The 11,104-nt window shown below is 38.9% G+C and overlaps 1 protein-coding gene across 1 annotated transcript in view; it reads left to right on the forward strand.

Moving 5' to 3' along the window:
• Positions 1–381: 381 nt before the first annotated feature.
• Positions 382–11,104, forward strand: part of pkdcca (protein kinase domain containing, cytoplasmic a) — a 42,042-nt gene continuing 31,319 nt past the window's right edge. The window contains exon 1 of the mRNA XM_056261893.1: positions 382–1,388. Coding sequence (XP_056117868.1) covers positions 717–1,388 — 672 coding nt within the window. The 5' untranslated portion in view covers positions 382–716. The remainder of the gene's footprint in view (positions 1,389–11,104) is intronic.

Raw genomic sequence — 11,104 nt, forward strand, 5'->3', positions numbered from 1 at the left:
GTGTAATGCCAATGAATGGGGACTGAAAATTCAAGATCATCATACAATAACCTATATAATGGCTGACAAAAGCAGTCAATAAAACGCATAAACTTTAATATCTTATTTATAGGTCTGTTTCTCACATAAAGCTATAATATGGCTTCAAAAGACTTAAAAATAGCCGAACACATTATGTTTGCGTTCCGTTTTGAGGCTTGATATCAAGTCAATATTCATTGTCCATGCATGCAGACATTCTTCCAACGACCTTGTGCATTCCACAAAAGAACGAACGTCATACAGGTTTGGAGCGACTTGAGGGTGAGCAAATGACGACATAATTCTTATTTTGAGGGGAACTATTCCTTTAAGTGTGAACCTTCGCTTTTCCACCGCAGCAAGCCGAGTGAACTGCCAGTCAAAGTGACGTCAGTCTCGTCGGAGTCGCGCTGAGGCGAAGTGCTGGTGCGCGCTCGGAGACCCCCGTTAACTGCGCGCACACGCAGTGTCACCATGAGCAGCAGTATATGGGGTGGATCTTAAATCATAACTGCAAGATGAACATACGGCACATCTTTCTGAGCGCAGCATCATAGCCTTCCCTCGCGATCCTGAAGCCTTCACGCTGCACGAGACACTCCGGCTCGGCCACACTGCCTGCTGCTGCCCGGCGGGTAGGCGGAGGCTGGAAGGGGGAACACATCTATTTTCTGCTAATAATAATAAGCAACAAAATGAAGCGGAGAAAGATGCTGGTAGCGGCGGGCTTCTGTCTCTCGTTCCTCATGGGCACGCTGATGAATGTATTGTTCATTCCGGGATTCGAGCACCACGGCGAGCGCGTGCATCGCCACCACCAGCACGAGAAACAGCAGCAGCCGCAGCCCGACGCGGACTCTCCTGCCCGGCTTCAAATCGAGGAGCTGACACCCTCCGCCGGGCGACTCCCGGAGCTCCAGCGGCAAATACGCGAGCGATTAGATGAGGTTCTGCGGTACCGCCAGAGACGCGCGCACTGGGTCGGCACCGGAGCGCTCGAGCGCAGGCGGCTCATGGACCTGGAGCAACGCGGAGAGTTGGAATCATACAAAGGAATCGAGAAAAACAATAATTACGATCAGTCCCGAGCTGTATCCATAGCAACAAAATCGGTGCTCGGCTGCGGCAGTATTGATAACGTGACCAATGTCCAGTATCTGGGCTCGGGATACACGAAGGCGGTGTATAAGGCGGCTCTGAACAGCAGCTTCTCCGTCGCGTTGAAATCCGTCGATTTCGGGGGTCACGATATGGAGAATTGTGTGAAGAAATACGCGTCGTCGACAGACTGTTACAAACTCGCATCCTTCAAAATTGTCAAGGAAATGACGCTGATGGAGAGATTGCAGCACCCTAATATTCTCAAGGTAATGTTAATTCTATTTTTAAACAAAGCACATCCTGAGCTAAACTCAAAATTAAATTCACACGTTGCAGCGCAACTTTTAAAACGGTTTCATCGTTATAACACGGTTGTTTCTTTTTATTCAACTCGTCACAATATATGTTCCACCCAAGTTTATGAGTTTTTAAATTCTAACATATTTTACCATTTAAACTTTAGCTGATTTATTTGTATCCACTCCATATTAGCTGTCTGTAGAAACACTGAACCCATAACTAGAAAGGGTTAGAAAAAGATTTATCTAGCCTATATCCCTTTCTGAAATACAGAAAAAAACTTACATTCATAGCATATTTCATCACTTTATATGAGTGCAAGTAGGCCTATATTTTTATTTATTTAGCCAATGTTTTTTTTTTTTTTTTTTTTTTTACTCAAAGCCTGGTTAACTTCTGGGCTGCATGGCTGGACTGCAGGAAGACAGAAGATAAACGAGGGCTGTTCATTTCAGAGTCTCGTTCTCTTATGTTTACAAGAGCTGATTACGACTTCAACAACTACACAAGCGCTCATGTCAAATAAACGACACGACAGAGCCGCTTCTGCTCGCCTTAAAACGGGGAACCGAAACACGCAGACAATGAGCCGATGCCCATTTTCAGTCATTGTTGATTGGGTGATAGTGTAATTACTAAGACACACACCGCTTGTGTTGATTTTGATACTCCACGCGTAAACATTCACACTTGAGATCTCACACAGTTACTAAACACGCGGGTTTACATTAGAAAGGCCTATATGATGGACACTAATCGTTTTTCGTCTTTTGCTTTAGGATTTCTTTAATGAGCCCATTAATTACTAAACTTATAATACTGGAGTGCTCTTGTTACACATATTATACTTCAACAATTAATAACTATGTCACTCATTAACTAACTAACTAATGATAACAGCGAGCATTTATAAACAGTTCAGCCTAATTCCTAATGTTGTTTATTAATGTTACCCATGTAAACACAAGCTGTATTAATTTAAATCCACAGTAAAAATCAAAGTTATAAGTTCATATTTTACACTGATTCAGAAATTACTGATTTTAAGGTAACCCTTTATTTTACAGTGTCCTTGTTACATGTAGTAATTATAAATTACATGCAACTAACCCTAAACCAAACCTAATTCTAACCCTATAGTAAGTACATGTACTTACTTAATATTACTCAGTACTTAAATGCATAGTTACACTGTAACAAGCACACCTTAAAAGAAAGTGTAACCGAATTTAATTCTGCTATTATCCAAGATAGTTTGATTTGTTTTATAAGATTGATAGGCTATGTACAGTGGAACAGATCCCCCACAGTTGAATATGGCCATGGAGAGATGGTTTATGTCATTTCATAAGCAGTAACCGTTGAGGTGGTGTTATTGAAGGCTTTATCAGAAGCTGTATGTAGATTGGGGCCGCCGGCCTGATTTCATTCTGTGCGCTCACAGCAGGGGACCAACGGTGCAGGACCCCAGTTTATCAACTCACACAAAAGACACAGTCATCGTTATTATATCGCAAAGACATTATGATCACAGACAGCTGCCATATAAATTCATAATTTTTTTAAATATCTACAAATGAACAACTTTAAACATTAAACATTTGAGAAGCAAACTGTAATCTGGTTTTGAAATGCTCAACATTGTTCAAGAAATATATATTTGTGACAGTCCAAGCTGTTGCATTTTAAAATCATAAAAATATTGTGCAATGCATTAAGGAATAACATAATATTGTTGTGTTAAACCAAATTAAATGTGGCCACAGCTTCTTATTTGTATTGTATCTTTTGCTTGATTTGAATTAAGCACACTATATGAATATGGAAACTTTGATTTATTTAGAAAGGCATATTGAAGCTTATTTTCTTTATTTCTGCTATTCTCTTATATATCAAAGAAAGAAATTATCTTAATTTAAAAACATATAAACCCCTTCAGAATAATTTTGGTATAAATGTGAAGCATTCTCTAATGTAAAGTCTCTTATTTATTTATGATCTATTTATTTGCCCATCTATTTTAAATTAGCTTTGTTAAGCTTAACATAATAACGCCTGATTTAGTCATTCATAACTGACATCAAATAGCCAGTTGACCAGTTTTAAATGCTTTGTGGTTGCACTTTATTTTACAGTACGTGTACTTACAGTGCACTTACCTAGGGAAGTAGTGGTAATATAAGGTAACTACATGGGTTAAGGTTAGGTTTAGGGGTAGGTTCAGGATTAGTACCTAGTTATTATCCAGTTATTGTAATTACTATGAACATGGTGAACAGGACTGTACAATAAAGTACCTACTAGTTTGTAGTTTGTAGTTTGTAGTTGTTAAAAAAGCACATATATATTTTTTTCCCCATTACATTTTAAGTCTTTTACAAATATCAATATGTGTAAAAGTTGAGTTGAATATGGGCGTCAGCTCGTTCTGTAGTGCCACGTCTCACTCTCTGCCAAGAGCTTCAGAGCCGGCGCTTGGTTGTGATCGGGCCCTAGTTCTTAAAACATTCATAAATCAGCATAACGACATAAATAATACCTCTCCCTATAAACCTATAATGATGGAACACATACACAGATATCCCTCACATGTAAGTATTAATAAACAACCCGTGCAGTCGACATTCTTCGCCCTCGCACCTAACCAATCAGGCCCAGAAGTGCTGCTTTTCACTTGCTTTGGCAGCCGCCACATCAGACAGAAACTGCGAGGTCAAAGGTGAGAAGATATGATCCGGCGGGCTGATTATCAGCGGGTCGGGTTCAGCCAGAGTGCAGGAGAAAGATCTGCACAGGTCTGAAGGAGAGCGAGGTCACACTCCGCTCGGCTTGCCAGTCTTTAACTAGCATGTCTGTCAAGCAGATCCCGTCTTCCTCTTACAAGCGAGGGCAACACCTGCTGTATAAACAGTCATGACTGGTGGTGGTGGTGCTGGATCTGTGTGGACAGGGAGAGTGGGCTTATTCATGTACATGTCAGCACTGACACCAGAGACACCAGAGAGCACGATGCAAACTGTGTGTGTCTGATTAATGACCACTGGCTATCTCTCTGGAAGCTTGTTTCCGCCACGCAATAAAAGATAAAAAAGGTAATTGTGACTTTTTATACGGGACGGGGGTGGGGTTCTCCGAGCTCCGAGTTTGGCCCGAACCCAGAGAAATCCCGCGGGATGTGATAGGACTAGTTAGGACTAGAAGTGGGGAGATGGTGTGGTGGAGGGATGCTGATAAACTGTCAATGAACAGAGGTAAGACTGCTGTATGTATACCTCTTATCATATGCGTCTCTATAGCACGCATTGTGTATTATCGTGCAATTTATACGCGATAATTAGTTTTTACGTGCAAATGATACGCAGTTTTCGTGTGCATTTGATACGGAGTTCATTTGCGTGTAATACACACGCACCCCACACCACTAATTCTACCCAAACGTATAATACACACGCCTATGGCAAGCCGTTTTTATGGCAAGCCGTTTTAACTTTTATTCATTTCCAGGATATGAATACTTGATATCAACAATTCAATTTTCACTAGTTAAAATTATAATTATTGATATCAGGAATAATATTTCTACTAGTAACAATGGCAATTTTTGATATCAGGAATTACATTTTCACTAGTAACAATGCTAATTCTTGACATCAACATTTACATTTTCACTAGTTAAAATGATCATTTTTGATGTCAACAATTGAATTGCAACTAGTAAAAACTATAATTCTTGATATCTGTAATTGTATTTTCACTAGTGAAATGTCACCATAGGCTGCCATTCAAAATCAATTCTTGATATCAAGAATTTATTTCTTACTAGTTGAAATTCCAATTTCACATATCAGAAATACAATTCTTACTAGTAAAAACCTTTATTTTTGATATCAAGAATTAAATTGTCACTAGTTGAAATGTCTATTCTTGATGTCAACAATTGATTTTGAATGGCAGTCTATGGTGACATTTCACTAGTGAAAATACAATTGTTGATATCAAGAATTACATTTTTGATATCAACAATTCATATCCTGGAAATGAATAAAAGTTAAAACGGCTTGCCATACACGCACCCCACACCACTACTAAACCTACCCTAACCAAGCCATGCGTATCCTATGCACGTAAAAACTCATTTTCGCGTATAAATTACACGATAAACACACTGCGTGCTATAGAGACGCATTTAGTGTGATCGGGTTGTAGATTGAGTTGATTAACTGAATGTGCTCCTCTCGTGTTAAATGGGTTCATTGTCTGAAAGCGCTCCTTCCGACCGACCTTTGTTAGTAAAACATCATAAAAAACACTGTCAGGATTTAGTAAAGACACGCAGTGAAAAATTAGCGCCGTGGACAGGGTTATTTTTGCGGCTGACTTTATTGCATATGCATTTGTAGGAGTTTCCCTTTCAGACGCAAAATGTATGTGAGGAGAGTATTTACAGTAATCATGAAAGCTGATTCACTAAGGTTTGCGCTTGCAGTTTACTGGTATTGGTGCCATTATTTACCGGCCAAAAAAAGCATGTCTTAAAGCAGATGCTATAGTATGCGCTGCTCTTGGTAGATTGTGTTGGTCATAAATGATCCGGCTGTGTCTGTGTTCTTTAATGTGTGTGTCGTCAGTAGATCATGCGCTGAACTTTACACTCACATCGATGCTTTTATTGGATTGCGCTCTCACGTTAATTTAGCCTGTTTAGTAAATCTGGCCCTTTGTCCTGTAGTATTTTTACTTCTTCTTCCACATTTATTTTATTTAATATTTCACAATTCTGAGAAAGAAAAAAATGACAACTGCAAGATATAAACTCTTTATATCCCACAAACTCGCAATTGCAAAAGAAAAGTCCGAATTGTGAGATAAAAAATCACAATTACATAGTCCATGTAATAAATTAAAGTGCCACTATTATGCGATTTTAAAGGTTCCTTATTTTGTTTTTAAGGTCTCCTACAATAGATTTAGATTTACACTTTAATTTTTTCATAATATACATTGCACATCACATCATTTCTCGGAGTGTGAAGAAGATTCAGGCTCTAAACCCCGCCTTTCTGAGAGCCTGCTCTGCTCTGATTGGTCAGACGGCCCAGTCTGTTGTGATTGGTCGACTGCTTACAGTGCATGTCAGAAACCAAATGCCCATTATCATATTTTAATTTCAGCTCTTCCTCAGCACTTGATCCTCATTCTTTAGAAGTGCAGGAAAGTGGATTCCCAGCGCTGAAGAAGCGTCTTCTCAACATGTCGTTAACATGAACCAAACTCTTATAGTCTCAGATACAACTACAGTGTTTGAGGGACAAAGTAGGCGTTGTTCGCGGGCAGCCAATGAACACCATAGACTGACATTATGCAAATTTGCTCCATTGTTACATAGGTTTATAACAGGCTGGAGTTACTGACGACTCGTTTCGGCAGTTCAGAATCGATTCTTTCTTTTAGGAGACAATAACTTTATTTGTCGTGCACTTTGATCTTTGCTTACCTTTGCATTCGCAAACAGCTCTATTACACACTGCATGAAATGTAATATTTGACAAAAGCATAATAGGGGCACTTTAAAGGACTAGTTTGCACAAAATAGCGCAGAAACGGGAGAAGGATGAAACTTTTTAGTGCGAATGTGTCAAGCAGCTGTGTTTATGTACGCTATCAAAAGAAGTATATTTTGAAAGGCTATGTATATGCATATATACTTTATGTGTTCACATTAAAACTGAAGAATACTTTGGGCTATATACTGTAAAGCTCCAAACTGCCCATATATATGTCCTTGTTGGCTATAAGAAGTCATACTCTTACGAGGAAGATTATCAGTACAATGAATAATGTTTTTGTGTGTTACTTTTACAAAGCTATCATGTGACTTCAGATGAATTGGGATATCGAACACGAGCCATATGGACTAATTTTAAGGTGCTTTTTTTGTCCTCTCTGGAGCTTGACAGTAAAATTCAACATCCACTTTCCTTTCGTGATAAAAGAGCACCTCCGACATTCTGTCTAACATTTCATTTTGTGTTTCATGGATGAATAAGTAGTACTACAGAGCTGGAACAACATGAGAGTGAATAAACAATGCCAAAATGCTGGTTTTTTTTACATTTTATGCGTGAACAATTCCTTTAAGTTCTTCCGAGTGTTTGTGTGTGGAAAGACATTTGAAATGGTGTGTCGGGCAATCTGCAAAACAGCTTGGGGGCCTGATTAGGGGGTCTTGCACTGGGATTATGTTTACATTAGCATGTCATTCTGTTAACTTCTCAGATTCTTAGTCAAGTCCCAAAATACACACACACACACACACTGCAGGGTAATCAGTAACCTGCTAATGTGAGCAATGCATGTAACATGTGAATGTGAAAGCTGGGTGTCCTAAACACAGAGGCCCCCAGGGTCATTTTTAAGATGGGAGTGAGACGGAGAGTTTTAGTGCTAGACGCAATTAAACACGGGTTAATACTTTAACCTCTCAGTTTGCCAGGAAGGAGCAAAAGCACACAACACACACATTGTGACACACAAGCAAAAATGTGTCACAGCAATTGTATATCCTATAAAGGGATACTATTAGGCTTTTTGTTCATCTTTCTTTAGTGTGTAATGTTGCTGTATGATCATGAAAAGCTCCGCGAAGTTACCAAGTCAAAGAGTTGTTCTCTATATCAGTGTCAGTGTTTCTGAACTCCCTGAAACGCCTCCATTGTAGTCTTGAGTTTTCTTCCAGGAACAAACACGTCACAGTATTCCTCGTTTAAATAATTCCCACCCAAGGCTTATGTTAAATAAAGGGGCGGGGCCTGGTTGAGTTAGTTAGTAGTGTGTTGAAACTGGCAGTTATGGTAAGGGGCGGGATATTTCCCAAACATGCTGGAAGTCGACCAATCACAACACACTGATCCAGGCGCCCAATCAGAGCACATTGAGCTTTTCAGAAGGACGGGCTTCATAGAGACAGGATTTAAACTAAACTAAAAGGGAAGAGAGTAATAATGTAAAATATGTGTTTTTTGAACACATTTACTAGTAGACCCCAAAAACAAAATCAAGACTTTGATAAAGTGCATAATAGGTCCTCTTTATAGTTTATATTTCACCCAAAAATGAAACCTTTGCCATTATTTACTCACTCTCATGTCGTTCCAAATCTGTATGCAATACATTGATTTTGTGATAGTTTTGGTGGGAACAGAAGAGATAAATGTCACAAATGAGATTTAAACTTTTTCTTTTTTTCAAAATGGTTGGATTTCCAATGATTTCCAAAATGATTGGATGGACATGTTGTTTATCCCATTGAGTGTTTATGGAGTTAGTGTCGGTGGAACAGGTTGGGAGTGCTGTCCTGAGAAAGGGCTCAGAACAGGAGGATTGTGGGACGGGGACGGGGATGAATTCCTCTGGAAGAGCTCAGAAACGCTCTGTCCTCCTCATTCCACATGGCCTCGCTCTCTGTTTATTTTACTAGCCAGGAACAGGTTGATGAGGAAACCAACTTGTCTCTTCCCGTCGTGTGATCGCTTCACTAAAAAGATCCATGTGATTTTCAGAGCGCAGATTCACAGATTCGGAAAATAAATACAATGTGTAAACAGTTCAAGCTGAATAAATTTCATTGCACTTCTGTCATTGTGTTAGTTTATTGGAATTTAGATTAGAGGTGTTAGTCATTTGGACCTTGAAAGATCCCAAACTCATCAGCATCAGCAACTGCTGAATCATGTCAAACACCAGGCACAGAACCAGGCGTTTGAGGGAAATCTTCTGAAGCCTTTGAAAACTCTGGCCGTAAGATTTAACAATTTCACATTTTTCTCCTCAGACCTTAATGAGTCTCAAATCTGTTTAATGTTCACTGATCAATTTTAGAGGCAAGGGAAAATGACTCAGAACTTTTTCCAGCGGAGTTACTTCAGAAACTTTGATTAAAACAATGTGGTAAAAGTCATTCCCTGAACCGTTTATTCACTTTAGCTTTCCCTCTCAGAAACCCTCCCCACACACACACACACACAGGTTTGAACCTGATCCCAGCTTGAACTCAGCACGCGGGCCGTCCGCTCAGTGTCAAGCCGCTGTTACTGAGCAGCTCTTGTTCCCGTGGACAGTCCTGTCCTCACTGACCGTAGACGTTGGCTTCCACTGACCACCACTATTTCATCTCTGGGCAAACATGGCCGTCTCCGTGGCCATTTTGATTTGCTGCCAGGGTGTCCTCATGAAAGGATCGCGGTAGGGTTGCGAGTGAACGTGTGTTCGTTTGTTAATTGCACCTAACCTAACAAAAAGGCCTTTGAGAATATATATTCATATCTGCACACGTGGCACCAGTGAGGAGAAGAGCTGACGAAGATGCTAGGTAAAGTCATGGAACGAAAATTCACCCTATTTATTTTCTAAATACATTTTAATGTGGATATATCGTTGCATATGTTTTATCCCGGCTCATAATTCTTAATTAAAATGTGATAGCTGGTTCTTCCAGTGGAATGACAGACTTCTCTCTGGGGACTTCTCCAATCCTTTAGTGCGCTTAAACTCCGACTGCAAGCTCACATTCAGATCTGCATCCGTCCAATCCACAATCCAAGTCCCGCTCTACATTTATTCTTATTCAATAATCAGTTTCACTCGGATGTTCATCACAACACAGAACAAAAGATCTGTTGATTGATACTTTAGTTTCATTGCGTTCTTTTAGCATTTTAAGGGGCCATTCACTCAGAACATATTTTTGCATTCCACAGCTTTTCCATTGTTGTTCTAAACATGTGCTAGACAGACGTGTACACTCCTGTTTAGGGTCCAATTTTCACTATTAACTAGTTGCTTATAAGCATCCATATTACTAGGATATTGATTGTTTATTAGTACTTATAAAGCACATAATACCTTATTCTGCATGATCATATTTTTCATCCTTTAATCCTATTATCCTTAACAACTACCTTACTAACTATTAATAAGCAGTATTTAGACGTTTTTTTGAGGCAAACGTCATAGTTAATAGTGAGAGTTGGACACTTTAACTAAAGTGTGACCCAAATTTCTTTATACAAATTTTCCTTCCTTTGCTGGGTTTAATGCTTTTGAGTGCAAGACAAAAAAAATAAAAACTATTTTTAGAAACAAAATGCCTTTTTTAATTTCTGAATTACACTTTTTGTGCATTTAATTGTGGAAAATTTTAATTTTAGACTATGTTAGATTAGAACAGGAAAATATTTATAAAACTAAACTAATTCTAATTGAATGCTATTGTAAAATGTTCATAACCTGTAACTGCACATTCTGTAAAAATAATCAGAACTCAATTTCTACATTTAAATAGCCTAGAGTTAATGAACTCACCACAATATTATTTATTCTGATTATTATTATTCCTAATGTAACTTTTGAACTGAATCGTTGCCTTTTATCATACTGCTATCGCTAATGTTTTAGTTGCTATTGCATTACAGTGATTTTAGTACGGTTAAGCAGACTTTACCTCTTACATCTGGCAAAATCACGGTAACACACAAACTCATCATTGAGTTGTCTTTATAAAGTAAGCTCTGTTGTGGTACCATGGTACAGTCATAGTATCAGATGGTAATATGATATACCATAGTACTGAATGATTACTTCAAAGCCATGGTATGTTTTTTTAATGAGAAAATAAAGTGGAGAA

Source organism: Rhinichthys klamathensis, unplaced genomic scaffold, assembly GCF_029890125.1.
Source record: "Rhinichthys klamathensis goyatoka isolate OS25496 unplaced genomic scaffold, OSU_Roscu_1.1 h1tg000188l_1, whole genome shotgun sequence".
In the NCBI taxonomy this organism is placed as follows: domain Eukaryota; kingdom Metazoa; phylum Chordata; class Actinopteri; order Cypriniformes; family Leuciscidae; genus Rhinichthys; species Rhinichthys klamathensis.